A 24,957-nucleotide genomic window follows, 5' to 3' on the forward strand; every position below is an offset into this window, starting at 1 on the left:
TGGGACACAAATCTAGTTGTTTCTACAGCATGTGATGAGTTTATTGTAAATGATCAAGCTTTAGATGCTTTTCAGTCGTTCTCGATTGCATTATGATTTTTAAAGCACGAGCCGCACTGCACTGTTTGTCTCACTGAAGACAGGCTCCACACAGCTACCTCATGCTCACCAGAAGGTGGAAAGAGCGAGGCTTAACGTTTTTTAGTGGGAGGCGGCCTGGCTTGGGGGGAGGCGGCCTCATGTTGGGGGAGGCGGCCAGCGGGCCTCTGATCTGACCCTGGCTTGGTGTGCTACCCGCGGGCCCCAGTGTCAGCTTCCTGGGGATCACTGCCGCCAGGTGGCGCAGGGCCAAGCATTTCAGTGCACAGGAAGCGTCCAGGTGGGTGCGGTGGGCACTCTGTCCTGACAGATGTGGACAGGCATCCGGGGTTCTGGAGGGTGAGGGCTGGTGTTGAACCCCTCAAGTGCAACTCTTCAGTGTTTTCCGTTTGGCCTGGGAAGTAACAGCTGACTCACCTCCTCCCGATTCAGGACCAGTGTCATTTGGAATCAGTGTCGTGTCACTAAGGCATCTGTAGAGCACCCAGAATTTGGCTGAAGCTAGGTTGAAGATTTTTATAGGGGAAAAGAGTAAAGCGGTCTCTCTGAATTTTCTTAAACAAATAAACGTTTCCCCCCCTTACCCTGCCAGTGGATCTGTCTTACCACAGTGTTCGTCTGCAGGCCCTTGGTGGAGCAGGAGTGTAAGGGCCTGAGCGACCCACAGGTGTCTTCCCACCGGGCCTTTAAAAATGTTTCAAGCCTTCTCTTCCTGCCGGCCCACAAAATGCCACAAGGCCAGACCAAATTCTTTTCACCCGCGTGGCAGCGTGATGGATAAAACACGAGTTTTAGACAGTGGTGGGAAGTTTGCATTTTATTTTAACTTAGAAAAATAATCAGGAGCAAAACGGACATTACTGACACAGTCCTATCATAAAACCGTAGCCATCTGGTTGTAAATTCTAAGTCACTCGAGGAAGATCACGGACCGTTCTGGAGAATCTTCCCGGGTAGTCTGCTTTACCAAAGTAAATGTGACTGAGGACCCACCCCTCAGCAGATAGAGAATAAATTAATCCTAGACTGAGGCGCAGAGTGAGCTGGCTGCCGTCCTTGCCCCTGAGGAGCTGCTCTCCTCCCGGAACGTGCAGACAGTGAAGCCCAGCGGTGGGCGCGTCAGGAGCGTGGCGCAGGCGGTATATAACCACGTAATATGCTTATGTGTAACGTAGTAAACGTAGCTGTGGGTCGTACGTGTATATATGGGAAACCCTACGGATGGCCCGCACGGACAGCCCTGCGCCTTCTACGCTGTTTGGTTATAGTGGAGAAGGTCCTGAGCAGGTGTCCCCCGGCGGCCCTCAGCACGGTGACTCCACGTACTCGTTGTCCAGCCCGCGGCGGAGCCGCGCGGTCAGGGAGCGGCTGATGACGATCACCCGGGGCGCGATGCAGTCCTCTCTCCGGTGAAGGATGTTCCAGATGAGCATGGCGGCTGCCAGGGTGGCCAGGAGGCAGGCACCAATGTCCAGGTAGCAAGACCAGGACAGACTGGTGTACGGGCCGATTCTGTAGAACGTCACCAGCCCGATGACCAGGACGAAACCTGCAAGCGAGAGAGGAGAGTTCAGAAAGGCCTGTGTGGAGCCGGGGCAGGACCGGCCGCTCGGTCTGTAGAGCCCTGCGGACACGCAGCCCCTGCTCCCCCTGTGGGCCGTCGCCCCTTTGTGTGCCACGCTTCAGCGTGGAGCCGCTTTTCGTTGGCCTCTGTGGGCCTTTATGACCTTTGGGGGGCCGTCTAATCCTGGCACGGAACAGTTTCCGGGGGCCCCGCGAGAAAGCTGCCTGGTCCCGGCGCACTCTCCCTTTGGTCCAGCAGGGCCGAGCCATTTCCTCTGCGTGAGCTGCTCCCGGCTTGCAGAAATGCTCCATTCGAAAGTAAGGCGTCCCTTACTCTCCAGTTTATCGGCTCTTGCCTCAGGGAAACGCGGGTTTCGTGCCTGGGGCCTGCCGCCTAGGATAACAGGACACTGGTGTTCGATAGAGTTCAGGGCTGAGTCCGGGCCGGGAGCCCCTACGGGCACGAAGGAGAGGCCCCGCCACTCCTTGTATGGGTCTCCGACCCCTCAGGAGGCGCCGGATGAGGCCACAAGGAGGCGTGATGCCGAGCCGGAGCCGTGGCCGGAGTGGCTGGCGTGGCTGGAGAGGGCAGGGAGGGCTGGGCAGAAGCAGGGGCCTGGGTGGCTCTCACCACACCTCTGCTGTGGTGACCTAGGGGAAGCCCTGTCTTGGAACCCAAAGCACCTGACGAGGACAGAGCTTCTTAACAGTGATCCGGACGGAACCCTGGGCGCCTGCCGGACTCGCCCGTGTCCCCCGCCCTGAGCTCTGGCCAGGCCAGCCTCCCGCTGCGGTCCCTCCCCCGCCCTGTGCTGTGACATCCGTCCGTCTGTTCCTGTGGTCCCTCCGTCCCCCACAGCCTCCCCTGCTTTCCTCAGGAAACCAGACCCTGCACGACCCCCGTGGCCCCGGAGCTGAGCCGCAGTGGTGCCAGCTCATGGTTCTGGAAACTTATAAATTAGTGCAGGACGGGGGCAGGGGTAGCGGGGAGCCAGCTTTCACAAGCAGCACGGTGTCATTATCGCTGCACCTTCCAGAAAGCATGAATTAAACATTGATCCACCCCAGTCATGTGCTAAACAATAGCGGCAGTGACTAATCTCTGTTAATTCTCTGCAGTACTTAGGAGAGCTTTTTATACACAGAAAGCTTCTGGATACTTCCTTTCTGTTAAAAATAACTATTTCTCTTTGTCATGCACACTGACAGAAAGAATCTTCTGGTGTTTCTCTCTCCCGGTGAAGAGTGTATCCCTTGCTCGTCGTTCTGTGGCCCCAAGTTTTGTGTTGTCGGGGAAAGGAGTTCGAGTCTGTGTTTTGTGCCATGACCATGAAAACACTTGGTGTGTGCCCCTCAGTTCTCTGTGTCTTCGGGCATTTTCTGCCGGCGAAGGGAGCTCCTTGTGCACCATTCTCCACAAGGCCCGGCAGGATGGGGCAAGCAGGGAGCACCGGGAGAGCAGGCGAACGCACAGGGTCGTGCCTGAGGTCACCCAGGAGGCACCGGGACGGGTGCTCCCACAGGGCAGGCGGGAGCCTTCTGTAGGGAGCCAGGCCGAGCAGAGGGCACGCCAGCGGGTGGGAAGGGGTTCACCCGAATGGCCGCCGCGGTCCAAGTCTGTGCCCGCCCGTTGCCGGCGTCCGGCATCCTTGTGCTGCTTATAGGAATGTCTGTAAACCTCTGCTCTGCGGCCTGAGCCCCGGTTCTGCAGCATCATTTGTGGGGGTGGACAGCCCCTCCCCAGCTCCGCGGCTGACTGGGGTCAGCCGACAGCACTGAAGAGTAAGGACGGGTCTGTGAAGTCCGTTGTGAGACATTTCGGGACAGACCGCTGCAGAGCTGGCCCTGAGCCGGAAGGATCCAGGCCCCCTAGCTCACCGGCGCCGGAAGGGAGAAGGCGCCTGTCACTCAGATGCGGGTGCCGGGGCCGCCCGCCTTTGCCAGGCCTCGGGTCTCTCCCTCCACCCTCTGTCAGTCTGCAGCCACGCTGGCCTCTTTTCACTCCTCCGGGAACCCGGGTTCCAGCCTCTCCGGGCCTTTGCTGGCTCAGCCGGCCCGTGCCGGCCCGGCCCTGGGGAGGAAGACTGTGCTCAGAGCTCAGCCTGGACGCCCGGCCTGTCCCCCACTGTCACCCCTGGGCTGGCGGGAGGCCTCCTGGAGGGCCTTCCAGGAATCACTTACGGAGTGAATTATTTGAGACAAACCAACTAGATCCCGTGGTGCGGAATTAAATGCAGAGTGGGCCTCTGGGAAGGAGGCGTGACAAAGAGCGACTTTATAGCACCCAAGCCCGTCGGAGGGACAGGGCCCTTTAGCCGCGATGGCGTCTCTCAGCGTTGGAGCCACGGCGGGACGTGCCAGTTCCCACTCTGCCCCCTGTACCGGTTTCCACACGCGTGTGCCGTGCGGAGGCTTGATGCGTCCTCGCGGAGCCGAAGCGGTGCTCTTGTCGGGCTAACCAGGGAGGTGCGCCCTGGCCCAGCACGGTGAGTGCAGGTCGGGGAACACTGCGCCGGGGAAGCAGGCACGAGCCGGCACAGACCCTCCCGGAGGGTGGCCACCTGTGGACGGGGCACCTCCAGGCACTGAAGACCCTGACTCATGGGACCCGTCCCCGATGCGTGTGGGCGGAGCGGCCGCCGGCTTCCGACCCCCACCCGGCACCCACGCGCCATCGGAGCCCCGAGTGGCGGGTGTCCCTCGGGCCCACACTGGCCGGCCTCACGGGGTTACTGAAATGTATTGTTGCTTATTTTCTCAAGACGAGCGTCGGGTATTTCTGAAAGCAGGGTCGCTGTCTCCCGTTGCCGTCCGAGTCTGTTTCTTCCCCCCTCCCTGGGGCCGTGCGGCCCACACGATGCTCAGATTCTGGCGTCACAGTGTGGAGCCGCCTCCAGTGACGAGTACCGTTTGTCATGTTGGAGATGAAGGAACGGGCGGGGGAGGACAGAGTAAAGAACAAGAGTTCACAGGTGCACCAACGAGCCGCGCGTGGCGCCCACGTCCCGCAGTCGTGGGTGACAGAGGCGGCGGTTCCGTGTCAACGTGGAGCCTGCCGGACGGAATCTTAGAGTCCGGCCGGCGGTAGGCGGCACCGGGCGGGTTCCGAGCACAGTCTGCGGTGCGTCTCCCCTGTCTGGCTTGGTTCAGAGGCTGCACCTTACTTCGCTCTTTTTTCTAGGAGAAGGGGGGGGAATCTATCGTGAAAACCAGTTTAAAAATCTGCGTTGACATGACTCATCCTATGTAAAGTTCAACTCAGAACACGTGTGGTCAGAGAAGAGCTTGACTCCCCAACATTAAAAAATGACTTTAGAAAAGCCTCTCCTCAAGCGGGAAGATGCAAAGAACCTGCCAGAACAGCGGTGCAAGCACAGAGCCGCGAGAAGCGCCCGAGCCACGCGGGGGGATGTTCGGTCCGGCGGCGCGAGGACAGGTGACCCCGTCTGGGTCCCCGGGGGCGGTGCGAACAGCACAGACACGGGGACGTCCTGTGTGCCCTGTGTCGGCAGTGGAAAGGATGGGGCACATTAGGCACGTGGCCCTTCATGAAGTTCTCCTGCGGGGCAAGGGGCCCGGCAGTGGGAAGGAGCCCCGGCCCCGCCGGCCTCAAACCACGGGTTTCCCGGCTCTGGCACGTGGTGTGGAGACCCCCTGGGAGTGTCCTGGAGGCGGCTCTCCCAGGACTTGTCAGCGACGGTCACGTCTGTCCAGAAACACACAAAAGGGGCGAGTGTGAGCACAGCCTGAATTCTGCATGCGGAGTCAGTTCCTTTCTCGCGAATCTGTTTCCAAAGCAAACAGCCGCTTCCTGTGAGCCGGCCACGCGGGCGCTGCGAATCACAGCTCGGCCTGCACGGCGTCCCTTTCCCCTCGCTTCCTTCCTGCCTGCTTCCGAGGGCTGCGGTGCCTGTCACAGGGCCTTCCTGTTGGAGTGACTGTCGAGCACACGCAGGTGGCGTAAGGAGAGACCGTGCAGCTGAACCCCGAACCTTCACACAGCACGCCTGCCCGGTGGTGCCTGCGACTTAGGTGTCGTGACGGCTTCCAGGGAGAGCGTTCCCGGACCAAGAGCACATGGCCCGTCTCGGCACGGCCGCAGCTGGGATGTCCCAGCTTCTGTGAACAGCAGAGTGACGGGGTCCACACGCTCCTTCCTAGAGGGAGGGATTCTGGGAAAGGAAGAGCTGAAGGTTCGGCGGGTCCGGTCACCCTTCCACGGAGCTGCAGCTCCCATGCGACGCCTGGCATGCCAGGGCTGAGGGCGCCGAGGCCCCCAGAGGACGTGGAAGTGAGCGACAAACGCAGGATGTGGTTGGGGTGCAGACCAGCGCTGTGGAGGCAGGGGCCAAAGACAGAAGAGCACTCTGTCCAGACCCAGCCAAGCCCTGTTCTTCGTGAAAAACAAAAACTCATATATTCCTACGAGAGGATCCCCGAGCCTACGGATGGCAGAATCCCCACCAGCTCACGAGCCGCCAGGACCGACGACATCAGCGTTCTCACGGGCACGGGGTGCTCAGTGTGCGTGTAAATTTTGCCATCCCAAGAAAAAAAAAAAATGCTGATTTCCAGAAGCAGAGAGAGGAAGCCAGAGACGCGGGGCCCAGGACGTTCCGCCCCGATTCTGCTCCCAGGGTCGTCCCGCTGGAGTTGCGGAGGCTTCGCGTCTGGAGGAGGAGCGGGCTGGTGAAGGTTGGCGTCCACTGGTCGGGACACGTGTGCAGGGACCCTGCACTCTGTGCAGTGCCAAGGGACAGAGCACAAGCCTGTGAGCTCGGGGCTGCTCGTCAGCGGCCCAGAGGACGTGAGGAGTCACTGGACAGGGGTCCCGAGGACAGCCTGGTGCTGTCATGAAGGGGTTCAGCACAACGCAGAACACTGGCCTGTGCGAGTCGGTTGTTCATCTGTCCTCAAACTACAGCGTTTCGTGGTGGGATTGTGCTGTACGGAAAGCCCTTGGTCTGAAAAAGCTGCAGGGCCTCTCGAATGACAGACGAGGAGGCCGGACTGAGATTCTGCAGACGTGGAGATGAGGGGCCACTTAGGATCAAAGCTAATAAATCGTAAACCAGGAGTCACATCAAACACTGCATACAAAGTCACGGACGCTTGAGACGGAGGAGAAGCCTTACACCACAGTCGATTTGTCACCAGTGGACCCAAAGCCAGGGAAGTGGGACGCCTGGACTACGGGCCCCATGCCAGGACATCACAGAGGGACTGGAGTTTTCCTCAGCGCCCCTGGGCGTCCCCGACACAGTGGGCCCAGCCCGGGTCGGCCGTCGGGGCCCTTGCTGCAGCGCGGGAGGACTTCCCGGTCTCCGGAGGGGCTGGGAGGTGCCGCACATGCTCTCCGGTGAGCAGTGGGGGTGAGGGAGGGGTGTGGAGGAGGGAACAGATGAGCGGCCTAGTCCTTGGGTCCCCCACCGCATCATCAGGCAAGACAAGAAGCAGAGACTGCTAGCCGAGGGCTCTCGGGACTGGGGCGTCACCCCCAGGAGAGCTCAATGCAGTTATTGCAGGGAGGCCAGCCGCGTGGGACCCCGACGCCAGCCTGAATGTGCACCTGCGGCCACGGTGCTCTGAGACCACTTCCGCGACGACCAGGGAGTTGCCCTTCAAAGGTGCAGCTCGACTGAGGAACAGAGCCCTGAATAGCCGTGAGAGTGTCCCACCTGGAAATAATCCGCCTGGGGACAGATTTGGTTGGTTCCCGCACGGCAGCTGGAGCCCGGAGGCCACTGGCACCTCACAAGCCATAGGTGGGGTCAACTTAGGAAAGTTCGGAGCCACCAGCGTTCTGGCAAGGAGGAGACTCCCCTCCCCGGTGCTGGCTGCTCCGGCACGCACGCCAGGCTCCGGGGGGAGTCTTCGGCTGACCCAGGAGCCCTGACGATGCTGCCCTGTGGCATCCCCAGCGGACACGAGGTTGGAGGTCAGGGTAATCACAGCGGCAGGTGTGGCTGAGCCTGCACCTTGGGTCCCGGCTGCCCGAGAGCACAGGGTGAGGTGGCTCATCCAGGGCCTCGGAGCCTGGTGCAGCACCTCGACGCCCCAGGAAAAGCCCCGGTATGCTCAGGAGCCCTCCAGAGCAAAGGAGCCTCCCCGTGACGCGCCTGCCGGGCAGGCCGCCTGCCGAAGTCGCCCTTGACTGTCTTGCTTCGGGTGTCGCTTAGGTGTCTGATGCAGGGTCCGACGGCCACCTGCCTGCGATCATCAGACCAGGATGACCGTGCGTTTCATGCACACGAGCAGGGAGACCAGACACGGACAAGCGAGAGAATAAAGGACAGGGGAAGGAAGGGTCAGCAGAGCCAGCTGCCGGGAGCCTGTATGGGCACGTGGCCGTAGCAGGGGGCCGCCCATGGCGGCTGTTCACCCTGGGATGGGGTCCGCCAGGCTGCCACAGCCCCCATGGGAGCTGTTGTCACAGGAAGCACGTGGAGGCCACACGGGGATGTTCAACTTGTGGGCGGAGGTGGAATAAGGGACAGAAAGGAGCGTTTCCAACTCTAAAGCAAATTAGAATTACACGTGGAAAGTTCTACCAGGAGGCGGGAACCTCCCGTGTGGCAGCTGGAGCAGGTGTGAGGGACAGAGGGGCGGGCGGGAAGGGAGTCTCGGCCCCTGCGCGGTCCAGCTCGCCCCGCCGCCCCGCGGACTCGCCTGCACCATCTCTCCCTGCTGCCCACCCTCTGGCCCCGGCACTGGGGACTGAAGGTTCGCTTGCATAACAGGTACCAGCAGGCATTTCCCCTCCTGGGACAGGATATCCCGGCGCCCTTCAGTCTCTCCCTGACTGTTTAAAGCAGACCAGAGCACAGGAAAAAACCTAACTCTAAAATTAGCAGCGTGGTGGCAGAAAGGCACACGGCTGCATTCTGTACTGTTTGTCAATGAAACAAGTCTAAACACGGCCAAGTGCATTTCCTTTTTGGGCAAAACAGACCTGTGGGGGTGAGGGCAGGGCGCCACCAGGAGACGCCTGCAGGGGCAGGAGGGGCCCCAGCGCCCCTCGGCGCTCCTGGCTCTTCCCGGCGGCCTCCGCCTGTGTGATGGTCTGTGCGCGGCGGCCCCACGGTCTGGAAACGCCCGGGAGAGAGAGCGCCTGCCCCACAGGCAGGACAGGCCGCAGGGTGGCCTGGGCTGCCGCCAGGCAGCCGGGTTTACCTAACGGGGCCCCCGGGCTGCCTTTTCAAAACTATGTTATCTGGAAACAACACTGTCTTGCTCTGAAGTGAGGGCTCGCAGGAAGTGAGCCGACCATTCGACGCCAAACCTGCCATTTCTCTCCCATAATTCTAATAAAAGATGCCGTGGTCCGTTTGGGCTGCTGCAGGGAGTTACTTCCAGGATCCAGATCTGTTCCTTTCTTTGCTAGGTTGTCACTGAATGTCTGTTCCTAATCTTCCACTTCCTTCTGGGAGGGGTGGAATTTCAGATAAGCTCCCTGTGATGGGGGGGGCAGTCTCCACGAGGCCAAGGACCCCGTTTCTGCCTTACGGCCCTAAGGTCAGCAGAGGGCAGAGGGGTAGCTTTCTGAACGGCCACCGTCCTTTGGGATGTCAGTGTTTCTACCCACAGCCGTGGACGAGGCAAAGAGGCCGAGGTGATCAGACATCCCAGCCCACCTGCCTCTTTAATTCTCAAGACCAGCCTGCTGGGGGCAGACAGAGGGGCCGGTGGGCTGGCGGTTTGCCCCGACCCCCCACGGATTGCGGGTGGCAGAGCCGGTGTGCATGCCCGGCACCCCTGCCCCAAGGCGACTCCTTCCTGGAAGCCGTCTGGTCGGCCCTCTGTGCTCCCAGGCCCTGTGGGTGACGGGGCCGTGGGGAAGTGACCGGCCCAGGACCACCCGCCTTCTATGAAAAGGCGCAGGAAGGCCTGTTTCCAATTCCCGATTCCCACCCGGGTCACTCGCAGCGTGAGAATTCCTGCCAGTCGGTCAGCTTCCCTCTCCAGAAAGATAAGGGCCGGGGGCCATTATTCCCGGAATGATTCACTTCAGACTTCCTGCCGTTTCTTTCGCCGGGTTTGTTGGAACTGTACCTTCAACTTTGGGGCGTGCTGCAGTTCTCTGCTGGCAGGAGAGGCAAGCGGGTCGGCTATAACGTCCCCACACCCTGGCCACGCCGTCCCCGCTTCGGACCGCGATCGTGCTTTCCCCAGCAGGCAACGGGGGACCTGGACTGCCCCCAGGTCTCGGTGATCAGGAAAACTGAGCCGGCGGCCAGAGCCGAGGGCACACCAGCAGAGAAGCCCCTCTACTCACCGGGGTCACCTGGACAGCTTCCGTGGCTACCTGCGTGGAACCTCCCAGAAGAGTCGCACTCCTCATTTACGACTCCCACCACCCCTCTCAGCTTTTCAGGACCACGGGTGCGTCCGCACCCTCCCTGTCCTGCTACCCCCGACAGCCGCCCCTAAGGCCTCGCCACTCTGCGGCCTCCCGGCCCGCTCCCGTGGCGGCACGGGCGGTGGGCGTGGGTGCCAGGACACAGCGCGTGTGCTCGGACACTGGTGTCCTCTCTGCTTTTTGCTGCTCACGAAAAAGGGCCTGTAGCTGAGCCAGGCCGGAACCACGAGCTTGCCCAGATCTCCCCGCTGGCACAATGTGAGCGGGGAAGGCAGAGGCGTGGGCTCGGGTGGGGGCTCTCACCCTGCCCGTGCCAGGCTGCTGCACTGTTGTGGGAGGACCGTGAGCCCAGACCACCAGCCACACCGGCTGCGTGGTCCCAGACTGTGGGAAGCAGAGCAGGTCACTCTAGAGCCTCAGCAGCCGGTGTTAAAATGGAAAAAGGCAAGAGCTCAGGAATGAACAGAAATACCCATCCGGATGCTTCCTGCGTCTTCACTTCCCCATGCGTGTTTTTGTGTCATTTCCGCCCCAGCGACGGGCCAGAGGGTGACCCACAGGGGTTGTGGTGACAGGAGAAGGCCACAGTGGGCCCACCAGCCCCCCACGAGCTGAGGGTGCAGTCGCTCTGCCTGCCCGGGGCCCGAGGCTACTTACTCGCCAGCTGGAACGCGGCGGCCATGGCCTCCTCCCAGCACTGTGAATCGGGCGACATCAGGGGCAGGCCCGTCAGACCCAGGACGAAGGTGAGCTGACCCGCAGCGAGTGCCGCTGTGGCCACCAGGTTGCAGGCGCGCATCATGTCAAACTGCACTGTGAGAACGACAGGGGGAGACAGGTGGTCAGCTCAGGTCGGGACTCCACGTGTGCCCGGAGCCCCACGGCCCTCTCTCCCTGGCTCCTAGCTCTCCACTCCCCTCGCGCCCCAGGCCCGGGAGCCAGACGCACGGGGGATGCACCACAGACGGGGTCAGGGCTGCGGTGCTGCCTCGAGAGGCCCGTGGAGAGACCTCCCACGTGCCGGGCAGCAGAGCGCCGGCCTGCAGGAGTGCGCCCGCCGTGAAGTCGGACCCCTACCGCATGGAGCCCCCGCCACGAGAGCAGAGGACCGGCCCCACCGGGCCCCAGCCCACGGTTGTATCTGTGACTCGCCCATGGGTGGGCAGGCGGCCTTCAAATTTCGCAGCCGAGGAGCCCAGAGGGAACAGAGACTATGCTACTTTCTGCCACGGGGCCGGCCGCTCCTGCCCACTGTGTGTCCAGTGGCTTCCTCCTTGCCGTTGTCCCTGAGCGCAGACCCGGGCAGGGCTGTAGCAGTCAGGATGGCCCTGCGGGCAGAGAGGCTTCTGAAAGGAGAGGAGGAGGGAGGGGCCGCAGGAGGATGACAGTCCCCATGGCTGAACACCTTCCGGAGCCGGCAGCTGCCTTTGACCTGGCTTGCCGTGTAGATGAGCTGTGTAGACGGTGAGCGTGGCCGGTTATGCCCTCCCACAGAGAAGACACCGCTCTCTTGCCCTGTGGGCTGACAGCTCACACACCGTGTGTTTCAAAGTCGCCTCGAAAAAGTCCCTGCGGTTGCTAGAAGGCCTGACGCTCCTCTGACCCAGTAAACGGCAGGGGTGCCAGAGGCCGACCCGGCGAGTGGGAACTCCTGGTACAGAGGGAGGCACCGGCACCGGCACCCGCGCTTCCTCGCCTCCCCCCGCGGGCTGCGAGCCAGGCTTCAGGCCGATTTGCTCGAACCTTCCTGGCTGCCCACACAGTCTTCGGGGCACAACCCAAGTCGCGGCCAGCCTGACCAGTGGCCACACGTGCGTGCAGGAGACCAGACGGGCCCTGCTGTGCGGACGGAACGGGTTCCAGGCGGGTCCTTCCCGTGCACTGGAAGATTGGCCGGCCTCCCTTCCCGTGGAGGCCCCGCTCTTCGTATGCTCTCTGGGGGGGTCTTCCCGCTCCGTGTTCTTTGCTGTTACTTGTACCGATACGTGACCACACACAAGTTTCTTCCACGCTAAAAGGCGGTCGAACGCGGGAGGTGGGGGTGACCTCAGAGACGAGGGGCGGTAAACACGGTGGGCACTAACAGCCCAGGACAGCGGGCACTCCGTTTTAGAGCCAGACCCGGGGGAGGTAAGGCTGGAGGTGCACAGAGAGTGGCCTGCGTGGCCCCGGGAGCCAGGGCCCTGCCCTCCCGCTCGCCCGCCCCCAGCTCTCTGTCCCAGTGCACTGCCCGCGGCCCTCGTGCCGCCCCCACCCCCTCAGCCTCTGCCCCCGTGGACGTGAGGATGTAGGCCAGAGGGTACAGCAGCGACTGCCCGAGCCCACTCCCCTGACCAGCCGCGGGGGACCTGCCCGGCAGGCGTCCGCCACGCCCGGGGTACGTGACCTCGTGCATAGCCTGGCAGCGGCACCCAGCAGAAATGTGACATGAGGGACTGAGGCCGGGCAGTGTGATGTGCACAGTTGCGCCTGGGGCCCCGGAGCCGTACACGTTTACCCGTGCCGCGCCTCGCTTCAGAAAAAGGCTAGGGTGCTGGACGGAATGCCTGGGATCCAGAGCTGTGAAACGCGCGCAGAGAGCCACGCTGCCGGGGACTTGGGTTGTGAGGTCTCCGTGGGAGCTAGGGGAGGACCTCGGGGACGCTGCGTCCCCACATCGCCTCACGGGGACGAAAGCCACCTGAGCAATGGTCCTGGAGGACGGGACCCCGTGTGCATGGGGGGCCAGCCCCGGAGTCCCCGACCCGGCACACTTGGGACACCCTGCAGCGGGGTCCCCTGACCCGTCATGGCGGGTGGTCCCTCGCCGTGCTCGCTCCGTGAGCGCAGAGTGGCTCTTACCGGGCCGCGCAGGGGCCCCCAGAGCAGAGCGGACGAGCGTGTCCGCCATCGCCCCACCTGCCTCAATGTCTGAAGTCTCTCGGGCCCCGAGAAAGGAGCTCGGAGCAGATTGAGTCCGGCCTGACACCACACACGCCTGCCTGTCGCGGACGGAGACGACCGCGGAGCCTGCAGGTGTTCGGGGCTGAGCTGGCAGGTGCTGGCGGAGCGCCGCTGCTCCCTCCTACCCCATCCCTGCGCCCAGCGGAGCCGCACGCCAGGTGCTGGTGTGACGGGTGGCGGGCGCGGGCCGGGAGATGAGGTGCCAGAGCCCCCGCAGGAGCGCAAGGCAGCGCGCAGTCTGCCTGGTCGCCGCTCCTGCTGCCCTGCGCTCGCGCCCTGGGGCAGGTGAGAAGCGTGTCAGCAGCTCAGTCTCCCTCACGAGAAGCTTCCATGGCCTTTCCCTCGTTTGCGGCGAATATTTGACACTCGTGTCAGTTAAGGATTAGCTCCACAGATGCCATACCCGTGGGAGGATGTCCTAGAAGTCTTAGGAGTTGCTGATCAGGTTGTCGGGGGATCCAGGCAGCTGGGCTGGGTGGGAAGGGGGTCTGGAGGCAGAGCACGTCCCAACCCGTAAATCCTCCTCCTGGCCTTGGCAAGGGGACAGAGGGTCTGGACGCCCAGGGTGGGCACCAGCTGGAGCTTGAGGCCCGGGCCGGGGCTGGGTGATGTGGGCTGCCTCTGGGCCAGGGGTGCTCTGTGGGCCAGGACAACCTCAGAACCCAAGAGGCCTGCTCTCCGCCAGCCAGTCTCCTGGCACCCAAGTTCAACTGCACTGAGTTTTGAGAGCTTGCGGAAAAGTTTGAAATTCCTGCTTGTGACGGAGGGGGAGGGGCTGACAGGCACAGCCCCTCCCTGCCAGAAGACCCCCAGACCCAGAGGAAGGGGCTCAGAGCGGAAAAACTGGCGTGGCCTCCCCACAGGGACCTTGGTGGAGCACGTGCCTCTTGCAGCCTCTGTCTCTGCCTGTGGAATGGGACCCCACCCCCACCCCGGCCCCTGAGCTGAGCAGGGCCCCCAGCACGTGGCAGGTGGGGGTAGTCACCGACGAGGACTCTGGGGACACCCTCCGAGAGCAGTTACAAAACCCCCACCGAAGCCTCACGTTCTCTAAAGGGCCAGCTCGAGTTCGGTCTCCTGCTGATCTTGGAATTAGACCCTCAGCAGCAGCTTCACAGGGTCCACTCCGGAAGACCTCTGCCTGTCAGCCGCTGGGACCACATAGGTGACACATTAGGTGACAAGTGTCTTACACCTGTGAGCCCTTTGCTCCCCTACCCTCAAACCTGACCCCACGGTCAAAGTCCTGTTCCCACCTTCCAGAGTGGTGAACGGACCGGCCGCGGGCCACCAGCTGGGGCGGGGACAAACCCGTGAGGGGCTCTGCTCTCCAGAGCCACTGTCCTGAGCCCCTTCCCTGCCCCCAGGCTGGTCCCCTCCCAGAGGTCCTGTCTGCCATCTGACCCGAGTCACTGCCTGAACGACTCTGTCAATCCGTAGAATGAAGTCAGAACTCAGCCGTGTTTTTAAGCTTCTTGCTTATTTCACTCACTAACAATCTGTATTTTCCATCAAGGGAAGTGTATTTTCCTTGATTTGGTTAATGTATCTGCCCCATAGCTTTGCATAAAGGCAGAGAAAAGCCCCATGCTCACCCAAGAATTCCACCCAAAAGGAGCCAGAGTCAGGTCTGGCTCAGCAGAACTGTGGCCGGGGCTCCCCTGGAGGGTGGGCGCAGAGCTCGGGGTTTGCCCGGGTCCCTATCACCAGACGTGCGCCCCATGCCCGCGACGTGCCCCGACCGTTCTAAAGGAGACGGAGAAGTCGGCAGACTTACGTTTGACGGTGCCTCGAGCCTCCTGGAAGCCTGCCGCCTCGGAGCCCCAGCCCAGGGCCTCACAGTCTCTGGCGTCTGCCGGCCCCAACCGGGCCCCGGGGCTCGGCCCTCCCCGGGTCCCATCTGCCAGCCAGCAGGACTTCCACAGCCCCACGCTCCGCCTGCGCCCATCCTCCAGCGTCTGGTACACCCAGTTGGGGGTGAAGGCCGCCGCGTTGTTGAGGACAAGAGAGACCAGGGCCACCAGCACCGCCGTGGCCACCAGTTTCTGAACAGTCATCGCCGACTGCCGGTGCCGTCCGCTTGTCCTGGAGAAAGTCCCAGCCCCGGTCAGTCGCTGTGGCCAGGGAGAGCCGAGACCAGCTAGGGGCTGCTAGAGGACATCACCGCTCATTCTCAGAGGCGTCTGGAAGGCCCATGTGACAGGTGCCGGTGAGCCCACCTGGGCCCGTCCTTACCCTCCCTCCTGCACCTGGAGCAGGGCCAGGCCCCAGCTGCAGCCAGCCTCTCCGCCCATCCCGGGGAGGGATCCGGGGCGCCAGCAACAGTCCAGAGTGGTGCGTGCGCCGTCTTCCTGAGAAGCTAGGCCTCTCCTCCCCGTGAGCCACCGGAGAGGCGGGCGGCGACGTGGGGGTATGTCCCGCCTGGCTCCCTAGAACCAGCTCCTCGGAGCAAACCCAGCAGCCGGGCTCCGAGCGGGGCCGGTTCAGCTGTGCCGGAGCGCTTCAGCCTCTGGCTGCCTGAGCCCCTGCCCTGTGCCTCCGCCACGGAACAGCCGGTCCTGGAAGGCAGAGGGCCTGCTGCGGGGAAGTGCCTGTGCGTCTGTGTGTGTGCGGCGCGCGCGTGTGTCCCCCCCTCGGCAGAGAGGAAATGGTTGTTTTTGAGGCTGTTTTTTGTGAGCTGGATGGAGGGCGTAGCCAACTGCAACAAAGAGCGGCAAGGCTGCTGCAACCAGATGCCGACAGGACACGTTTCCTGAGAGGAGAGCGGGGGGCTTCTGAAGCCCTGCCCCGGGGCCCTCCTCCCCTGCCCTCCCGGAGCAGGCCCACGGTCCCGCCAGCCTGGCACTCGGGCACCACGAAGCAGCCACGGCGGCAGATAACCGCCCGGAGCATGAGCCCCTGCGCTGGGCCTGGGGACATCTGCACCCAGCTCAGGACGGGCAGGGCTCTGGTGGCCAGTCACCGGCTCTAGGGACTTGCCGGCCGTTCCCCCAGCGCGTAGGTACCGGCAACCCACAGTGCCCCTCCCCGGGTGGAGGAAATGGCCGGGCGTGGTAGAGAGGCCTCCTGGCACAGGCCTTTGCCTGGGTCGGGGCCACACCTGCAGACCTGCTGGGCCAGAGCATTGTCCTGGAGGTGCAAGAAGGTGGGCTTCTGGACGTGCAGGGCAGGTGGCCCAGCAGGGCCTGAGGGCAGAGGACACGTCCCTGCCGAGGGGGCTGCAGCCCCTCTGCGTGTGCAGACACTCGGGGGAGGCCGTGCCACCCCACTGGAGAACCCCGTGCCCGACCGGGGCCCCGGAGCGGCTGTGCACAGAGAGAGAGGCGCCCGCGCCCCCCTCTACAAACACACGTACCCTGGACGTCGCGCGGGGAAAGCCCTCCGGCCCCTCTGGCTGCTTGCCGCCTTCACTAGCTGCCCGGCCAGCACCGGGCACCCTCGTTATGGAGAGGAGGCCACACACCTGCGAGAGGGGCCCGACAACCTGGAAAGGGACGGGCTCGGTCCCCTCGGCTTGGCCCTGTCGGCACCTGGGACGCCTGTGCCCTGCTCGCCTCCCGCTTCTGGAGCTCTGGAGAGTTCCAACGACTTTGACACCGAGCAGGCCTCGTGCCCTGGAAGCCTCGGCCCCTTGTGTGTGTGTGCGCAGGGGGAGGGGGGTTCGGTTTTACAATTCATTCAATGGCAAGCGGTAATCGTGAGATTAGTAACCGTTGTGTTCAGAAAGTACATTCAAGCCGTCAGTCTCAAGGACGGTCAGGTACCTGGAGTCACAGACTTTCCCCACGTGACCCGTCATGTAAATCAGACTTAGTTTCTCGCCAGCGTTGATAAAAGCAGATCCAGGGAGAGAAGTCTGTCTGGGGTCACGTGCATGGTCTTAACGTGGCGAGTGCTTAGGCTGCGCTGATTGTCACATCAGGATGGCGGGAACAGTCACAGCCCCCCCGACTTTGCATCCCATTCTTGGGGGGGGGGGGGCCTGTGCCTGCTGCCTCGAGGAGCCCCGCGCCACCAAGCCTATGTCCCTGAAAGGCGATGGGGGGGGGTGGGGGGTGGGCAGGTCCTTGGAGAATCATAAGTCTCAAGACAACGTCTGTGCTTTGGGTCCCTGATGGGCTTTGCTCGTGTCACAGCACGTGTCCTTTGTAGCCAACGTGCCGGCTGACTTCTTCCCACCTGCCTTCTTTCCTTAGCCTGTGTTCTCTCGCGCCTCTGCTCCAGCCTCCCGGAGGCTGCGGGGGGGAGGGGGGGGCAGGGTCCTGTCTGCCCTCCAGGGGCACCCCTAGCCCTCCGCCTATGGCCCCCTTCTCCAAGGTCTGGGACGAGCGTGTAATTCCGAGTCCCTGAGCGCATGGTACAGGGGTCACCTCGCCAACGCACCTCTCCCCCGTCTTCTTTTAGAAGGGATCAGTCCCCTCCCCCTCATTTATTTAAGTCACTTCTCCCAGGGTGGACTCTGGTGGCTACTGGGTCAGCTCCCTCCAGCCCCTCTACCAGGTGAGGCAGGGAGGCCCAGGCCACTCACTGGGTCCTCCTGTCAGGCCATCGGCCGTCTGGCCCTGCCCACAGAGGACCCTCCTCAGCCACCCGTGGAACCGCGGGGCCCACCCTGGGCACCCAAACCCCCAAGGGCCCTCCCTGTGCCCCAGAGCTGCTTGCGCCGGGCACTGTGGCGGGAGCTAAGAGCGGCGAAGCCGGGGCTGCTGGGTGCACCGGGAGGCCGTGAACCCAGCAAGCCTGAGGGGCAGGCCCGAGAAGAGGGGCCTCGGGGGCCAGTTCCGGCAGCTCTTCCAAGAGAGGCCGTCTTGAGGCCAGGCCCCTCGGCAGGCGGCCCGTGTGCCTTGGCGTCAGCGTCTCTCATGTTGATGAAGTGCAGATGTGAGCACGTCGTGGCGGGGACGACAGGAAGCGCGGAGCTGCAGCGGGCTGGCGGCTGTCCAAAGCCCAGGGCCCCCGGTCCTGCGTGCAGGCCAGTGGCGGGGCTGCCGGGCCCACAGCCTCAGCCCCGCGGCCAGGGCTCGGGCTGTCCTCCCAACACATGCTTGTCCCCTGCTCATGCGTACGGCCTGCCGGACCCCTGTAGCCTAGGAGTGCCCCGGAAACCGAGTCGGGAAAGAGCTGAGATGGGCCGCCGGGTTCCTTTGCTTCTCTGGGTTTTGCACCTCCATCATACGCAGATGGCAGCCATCTGTGCTCACAACTCGGCAGAGGGTGGGGACACACGAGGACCCCGGGCCCCGGCCCGCCCCCACGCTGGTCTCAGCCTCGGGTGGAGAGTACGTTAAAGAAGGCTCCTATGTGGAACACGTCCAGAAGGGAGGGGGAGCCTGTTTCCATCCAGTACCTCGCGGCAGCCCTGGCTCGTCCGCCTGGCGGAGGAGGGGCAGCGACTCCATCGGTTCTGTGAGCCAAAGAGAGCTCCTGAGCTCTGACTGCGCCCACCGGGCTCACCGGTCACCGCCGGCCCTCCTGGAGCCCCGGCCACGTGCTCACGTGCCTCCGCTGACGGGAGGTTCTGCCCTGACAGCGTGCCCTCCCTCCCCCTTCCTCAGCAGTCCCGCTCTTCACAGGCAAGGCTGCGGTTAGATGCACTGACCACACAGCCGGGGGCCCCAGGGGCGCCGCAGACCCAGCCGCCCCCTCCTTGCCCGCGCTGTGCAGAGAGGATCTGAGTGCAGGGTGCACAGCGCCAGGACCCCTGAATTCTATTGTTTCCCAAGGTGGGAGGGGGAAGCTACCTCAAGGCAGAAGTTTCTAGACCCAGGGAGGGCAGGAGCCCCAGGTCATTGTCGGCAGGAGAGAGGTTGCTGGAAGGTTAAGGTGGGGGGTGGGACCCATGCCTCCGAACCTCCCCTCCCTGGGGCTGCGTGGGGTCACGGGGGCCCGTGGACATGAGGACAGGGATGGGGTCCGGGGGATGTGCTGGGACCCCTGCCTCTATTCAGCCCAGGTGAGGGGCCCTCCGACCCCACACTGGGCTTCGTGCACTGGTCCTCAGTCCATCAGGCTTGGGGCCCCGCACCCCCTTCCCCAGGCCCGCTGGGGTGTGAAGGCTCTACGCCCCCCCCCCCCCCCCCACCGGCCTTTTCCCTTCTTCCTCGGCCCAGCTGAGGGCATGGACAGGTGTGTTTCAGAGGAGCATTTGCACAGCAGAAGGCCATGAAGGCAGGGAGGAAAACGTCCTGAGCACGTCCCTGGCCCTGTCGGCTGCAGAGGACACGCAGGTGGCCTTCAGCCCCGGGAGGAGTCGGGGCCCCGGTTTGCCGTATCGCTGTGCCGAGGAAGCCCGTCCGGCACGCGTCTCTGTGGGGCTGGTGGCGTGAGGGCTCCGAGCTGACATGGCTGCCGTGTCCCCCGCACAGCAAGGCAGTCTGGGAGAACATGGCCCGCGTGTGCGTGAAGACCCAGCGGCTGGACGTCGCCAAGGTGTGCCTGGGGAACATGGGCCACGCCCGCGGAGCCCGAGCGCTGCGCGAGGCCGAGCAGGAGCCAGAGCTGGAGGCCAGGGTGGCCGTGCTGGCCATACAGCTGGGCATGCTGGTGAGTCTGGCAAAGCCCCAGGGCGGGCGGGCGGGCGGACGGGCGGGCTGCCCTGCGGCAGAGGTAGGGTTGCGGCTGGCCCCACTGGGGAGGCCATGGCGTCTGCTCGTCTGGGTCACTAGCTTCCTCCAGAAAGCAGAGCGAGGCCCCTGAGGCACCACCGAGGCCTGTGTCCTCCGCCGCTGTCCTCCCCGTCTCAGGCACGTGTGTGAAACTCCCAGGCCATCATGCACCTGGGAGGCCAGGTGGGGTTGGGGTCCGCAGGATGGTGCAGCAGGCGGGGTCTCCTCCTCGGCATGCAGGGGCAGCCCCCCAGCCTTCCTGGCTGATGCTTTCTCCCCGCGGGACACACTGCCACGCTGGCCTGGGCATCGCCGCCCCCAGGGGACACCAGCAGGCTTCCTGGAGCCCGAGGGCCCACGCTCACTCTCCCCTCTCCAGGAGGACGCCGAGCAGCTGTACCGGAAGTGCGGCCGCTACGACCTCCTCAACAAGCTGTACCAGGCGTCCGACCAGTGGCAGAAGGCCGTGGAGGCAGCGGAACTGCAGGACCGCATCCACCTGCGCACCACCTACTACAACTACGCCAGGCACCTGGAGGCCAGCGCCGACCGCAGCCTGGCCCTCAGCCAGTGAGCGAGGGCCCTCGGGGAGGGCCGGGGCGGGCCCCTGTTCCCCTGCTCCCTCGGCCAGTGAGCGAGGGCCCACGGGGAGGGCCGGGAGGGGCCCGCATGCCCCTGCTTCATTCTCTGCCCCGGGGAGGGCCTTGGAGGCGCTCAGAAGAAGCTTGTAGGCTGAGGCACCGCCTCAGAGCAGGTGGCAGCCTTCTGGGTGGGAGGCTCCGCAGGGCAGCTGGAGCTCAGTCTCGTCAGAACCTCAGGCCCCCGAGCGTCTCGCGCTGGGCTCCGGTCTCCGGGCCTGGGGTCGCCGGCAGCGCTGAGACCACGGGAGGAGCCACTGCCCCGCTGGCCTTGCAGCTACGAGAAGTCGGACACGCACCGCTTCGAGGTGCCCAGGATGCTCTCGGAGGACCCACAGTCCCTGGAGCTCTACGTCAATAAGATGAAGGACAAGTGAGTGTCGCCGCCAGGTGGTGGGCAGACGCAGGGTTGGCCGTGGTGCCCAGGGGCATCCTGCCGCTGCTTCCCTCGGGCGGGTGGCGGGGGGGGGGGGGGGGGGGGGGGTGGCGTGGAGCATGAGGCATCCGTGCTCTCCTGCAGAGCTGCGCCCTCCTGGCTGCTGGTGGCGCTGGGGTCCCGGGGCTCCTTTCCAGGGTGTGCAGGCCCTGAAGGGGATCGTGGGCTCCCCCCAGGACCCTGTGGAGGTGGTGGGCCCAGTACCTGGAGAGCCAGGCAGAGATGGACGCCGCGCTGCACTACTACGAGCTGGCACAGGACTACTTCTCCCTGGTCCGCATCCACTGCTTCCAGGGCAACATCCAGAAGGTAGACGCCTCTGGGGCGCCTGGGGGCTCAGTCGGGTAAGCCTCCTGTCTCGGCTCAGGTCATGATCTCATGGTTCGTGGGGTCCAGCCTCGCGTCGGGCTCTGTGCTGACAGCTCGGAGCCTGGAGCCTGCTTCCGATCCTGTGTCTCCCTCTCTCTCTCTGCCCCTCCCCTGCTCACTCTCTGCGTCTCTCACTCTCTCAAAAATAAATAATCATTAAAAAAAATAATAAAGAAGGTCGGAGGGGGCAGGGGGCAGGCCTGCCGGGTGTGGGGAGGCAGAGACATGGCCCCAGGGCTCCCTGCTGTCTTTCCAGGCTGCTGAGATCGCAAATGAGAGCGGAAACTGGGCCGCGTCCTATCATCTGGCCCGCCAGTACGAGAGTCAGGAGGAGGTGAGGCAGGCAGTGCACTTCTACGCGCGCGCACAGGCCTTCAACAACGCCATCCGCCTGTGCAAGGTAGGCGGCCGGCCGGCGTGCAGCCCCTGGTGGCTAAAGCCGGGCAGGTGGGAGGCTCCGTCCAGGTCACTTCAGAAAGAGGAGAGAGTTGTATCGCGAGGCCCTATTCCCCACCCCGGCCTGTTTCCACCACGCCCGCCTCACTCTGGGCGCCGGGAGCGTCCGCCCCTCATCCGCCTGCCGCAGCCTCCTTGGCGGTGTTTGCAAAAGCGAGCACTCGGGCTGGCTTGGCGCTTGGGGCCTGTGCACAGCAAGGAGGGACATTCTGAGTGGGCGAGAGTGCCTCCGCCCACCCTGGAGAGCCCTCGTGTCAGATAGGTCCTACAACATTGTTAATAGGAAGAGAAGGGAGCCCCCCCAGAATTCTGTGTGCGGACCCGGGGAGACATTCGACACTGGAAACCACAGTCATGTAGACCAACAGCGTGCCGGGCAGGGGCGGTGGGCTCCTCGGGCGCCCTCAGCACAGTGCACAGGAGGCCCTGGCGACCCCGTCCCCGCAGGAGAACGGCCTGGACGACCAGCTCATGAACCTGGCCCTGCTGAGCTCCCCCGAGGACATGACGGAGGCGGCGCTCTACTACGAGGACAAGGGCGAGCACGTGGACAGGGCGGTGATGCTGTACCACAAGGTGAGCCAGCGCCGGGTACCCCGGGGCCTGCCGCCGTGCCGGGGGCGCCACTCGGGCGTTCTCGGGACCTGGGGCCTGGGCGGCCGCTCAGAGTGCCCCACCATCCACAGGCCGGCCACTTCTCCAAGGCTCTGGAGCTGGCCTTCGCCACCCAGCAGTTTGTGGCCCTGCAGCTCATAGCGGAGGACCTGGACGAGAGTTCGGACCCCGCCCTCCTGGCCCGCTGCTCGGACTTCTTCCTTGAGCACAATCAGTACGAGAAGGCGGTGGAGCTGCTCCTGGCCGCAAAGAAGGTACGGCCTGGGGCCCCCGCGTGGCGCCCACTCAGGCACCGAAGCCCGGGGCCACCTTTTCCAGACACGGTGGATGTAGCTCTGCCGTCTCTCATGGTTACGGTTTCACAAGGAGGCTGTGGCTCTGGCCTGTCCTGGGGGTGTTGGAGCCTGGGAACGGGCTCACCCGTGCAGCCCCTTCGTGAGTCTTCACGTCGTAACCAGGGCGGCATGCTCGTCCTTTCCGTGTGTGCGGCAAACACACATGACATCGGATTTAGCATCTTAGCTATTTTCTAAGTGTGTTTAAAAAGTTTTTTAGGTTTATTTATTTGAGAGAGAGAGAGAGAGCATTCACACACAGGAGGGGCAGAGAGAGAGAGAGAGAGAGAGAGAGAGAGAGAGGAGAGAATCCCAAGCAGGCTCCGTGCTGTCAGGGCCCAACATGGGGCTCAAACTCACGAATCATGAGATAATGGCCTGAGCCGAAACTAAGAGTCAGACACTTAGGCGACTGAGCCCCCCAGGTGCCCTGCTCTTTCTGAGTGTCGAGTGCGTTGACATTGTGGTGCAACCTCCACGTACCTCCTTTCATCTTGCAAAACCGAAGCTCTGTCCCCCTGAAATGCCAGCTGCCCATCCTCCCCTAGCCCCGGCACCCACCGTCTACCTCCTGTGTCTATGAGTTTGACGACTCCGGAGACCACACGTAAGTGGAATCGTACAGGATCTGCCCTTGTGGGTCCGGTTTATTTCACTGAGTGTCGTACCGTCAAGGTTCATCGGTGCTGTAGCAGGTGTCAAAACCTCCTTCCTTTTTCAGGCCAAGTAGTACTCCGTTCCGCATAGGCAGTGCCTCGTGTTTCCCTGCCCTCGGACACTGGCTCGCCTCCACCTCTTGGCTCTTGTGAATACTGCTGCTGTGAACACGGGTGTACAAATCTCTCTTCAACCCTGCTTTCAATTCCTGCAGGCACTTACCCAGAAACGGAATTACCAGACTATCTGGTAACTCGGTTCTAGTTTTTTGAGGACCCTCCAGACCGTCTTCCACAGCCGCTGCCCCAGTTTTCATTGCCAGCAGCCGTGCACAGGGCTCCTATCCTGCCACGTCCTAACCATCACTTGTTGGTAGCGTTTTATAGACAGCACTCTCAGGCGTGTTGCAGCCGTACTCTAAGTAGAAGGCTTGTCCCTGATAGCCACTGAATGGAGACGAAGAAAACCGTTAGCCATGCGAAATCAGCCTGTCCAAATTGAAAGTTATTTCTTCCTGAAGCCAGAATTGTGCTTGTAGCTTCGTGCCTCCCTGGTGAGCGACACGAGAATTCTCGCCCAAGTAAGAGGCACGTGCCGGGTTCATGGCCAGACCCAGCAGATAGATGCACATGTCCACCCTCCCTAAGGCAGCCCCAGGCCTAATCTGAGTCAGGAAAAACACCACAGGGCTTTTTCTAGCCAGATAAGTGGATTCTGTAGTTTCACAGTGAAACCCAGATAAGCCAGAACAGCCGGGGAAAATTTGGAAGAAGATTAACAAGCGGTGACGAGGCCCCAAGATTGTAAAATGCATCGGAGATAGAACACTTGAGGTCGAGTCCATGAGCAGGCCTACAGGTCAGTGGAAAATATTAGAAAACCCAGAAGGAGAACCATTTACATAGGCACATCTAGCAGGTGCTGAGGAGCACTTCACAACCGGGGGCAAAAGGTGAACCGTCCGCTCAAAGGGGTTGATGCAACGAGGCAGCCACTTGGGAAAACACGCAAGTAAACCCTCTTCGTCTCCTGTGTCCCAGTAAGTTCCAGATGTGTCTACGATTTAAGTGTCCCAGTGAAACGGCAGCCAGCACCGAAAGCCACGGGACGTCTCGTACAGTCTGAAAACACAGAAGGTGTGTTCTGAGTAGGATTCAAAACCCAATGGGAAAGACTCATTGATATAACCAAATATAAATTTGAAAATAACACATGGAAGAAAAACACCATAAAAGAGTAAAGATAAATAATAAAATGAGAAAAGATATGTTCTACCTCTATCCCAAAGTCTCCTGTTCCTAATATGTATGGAGTTCCTATAAACAGTAGGAAATTTACCAGCAACTCACAAGGAAAGGACAAAGATTGTGGACAGTTTCTTTTAAGAAGGAAATGTAGATGGGAACGCCTGGGTGGCTCTGTCAGTTAAGCATCTGACTGTTGATTTCAACTCAGGTCATGATCCCAGGGTCGTGAGTTCGAGCCCCATGTCAGGCTCCTTGCGGATGGCTCGGATTCTCTCTCTCTCCCCTCCCCCCCAAAATAAATAAGTAAACTTAAAAAAAAAAAAAAAAGGAAGGAAATGTGGGTGGTTCCAGAACATCAGATTCTTAGCCTCGTTTGTAATAAGAGAAATACAAATCAAAACTCACGGAGATCCCGTTTGCCCTGGATTCCACCCATGAAGGTGAAAAGGTAAGCAAACCCCCTGGATTGTTGTGGGACACAGGTGTGCTCGGGCAGGACAGGAACGCGGCAGGCACTGCCCGTCCCGGCCCGGGATCAGTCCCAACAGCGCACCGGCAGGCAGCGACGAGGCAGGTGTGCACCTGCGGGCGGGGCGGCGAGGAGCCAGCGTCCTCTTGTGGTGGAGCACCGCTCA

At 62.5% G+C, this 24,957-nt stretch overlaps 2 protein-coding genes and 1 non-coding gene across 12 annotated transcripts in view; 1 reads left to right on the plus strand and 2 right to left on the minus strand.

The window, feature by feature from the left end:
- Positions 1–24,957, plus strand: part of IFT140 (intraflagellar transport 140) — a 75,091-nt gene that overhangs the window by 42,606 nt on the left and 7,528 nt on the right. For all 9 annotated transcript variants that reach the window (XR_006198004.1, XM_042922968.1, XM_042922965.1 and 6 more), the window contains 7 exons: positions 19,330–19,507; positions 19,949–20,139; positions 20,485–20,580; positions 20,820–20,952; positions 21,269–21,412; positions 21,916–22,044; positions 22,155–22,337. Coding sequence is in view for 8 of the 9 variants with exons in the window: in XM_042922968.1 (XP_042778902.1) it covers positions 19,330–19,507; positions 19,949–20,139; positions 20,485–20,580; positions 20,820–20,952; positions 21,269–21,412; positions 21,916–22,044; positions 22,155–22,337 (1,054 nt within the window). In the remaining variant the exon portion in view is untranslated. The remainder of the gene's footprint in view (positions 1–19,329; positions 19,508–19,948; positions 20,140–20,484; positions 20,581–20,819; positions 20,953–21,268; positions 21,413–21,915; positions 22,045–22,154; positions 22,338–24,957) is intronic.
- TMEM204 (transmembrane protein 204) lies at positions 902–15,373 on the minus strand. 2 transcript variants are annotated; one of them, XM_042922975.1, is made up of 4 exons: positions 15,214–15,373; positions 14,742–15,049; positions 10,679–10,834; positions 902–1,648 (listed from the first exon to the last, which is right to left on the minus strand). In XM_042922975.1, exons 2-4 carry the CDS (start codon positions 15,019–15,021, stop codon positions 1,404–1,406), a joined length of 681 nt encoding a protein of 226 aa, XP_042778909.1. In that variant the 5' UTR covers positions 15,022–15,049; positions 15,214–15,373; the 3' UTR covers positions 902–1,403. The 2 variants fall into 2 exon arrangements, with proteins under 2 accessions (XP_042778909.1, XP_042778908.1); XM_042922974.1 differs by having other exon boundaries at positions 14,742–15,373.
- On the minus strand, positions 16,778–16,906 carry LOC122210400. The gene has a single exon (XR_006198046.1). It is a non-coding gene; the product is annotated as a small nucleolar RNA SNORA72 (small nucleolar RNA).

Source organism: Panthera leo, chromosome E3 (assembly GCF_018350215.1).
Source record: "Panthera leo isolate Ple1 chromosome E3, P.leo_Ple1_pat1.1, whole genome shotgun sequence".
Classification (NCBI taxonomy): domain Eukaryota; kingdom Metazoa; phylum Chordata; class Mammalia; order Carnivora; family Felidae; genus Panthera; species Panthera leo.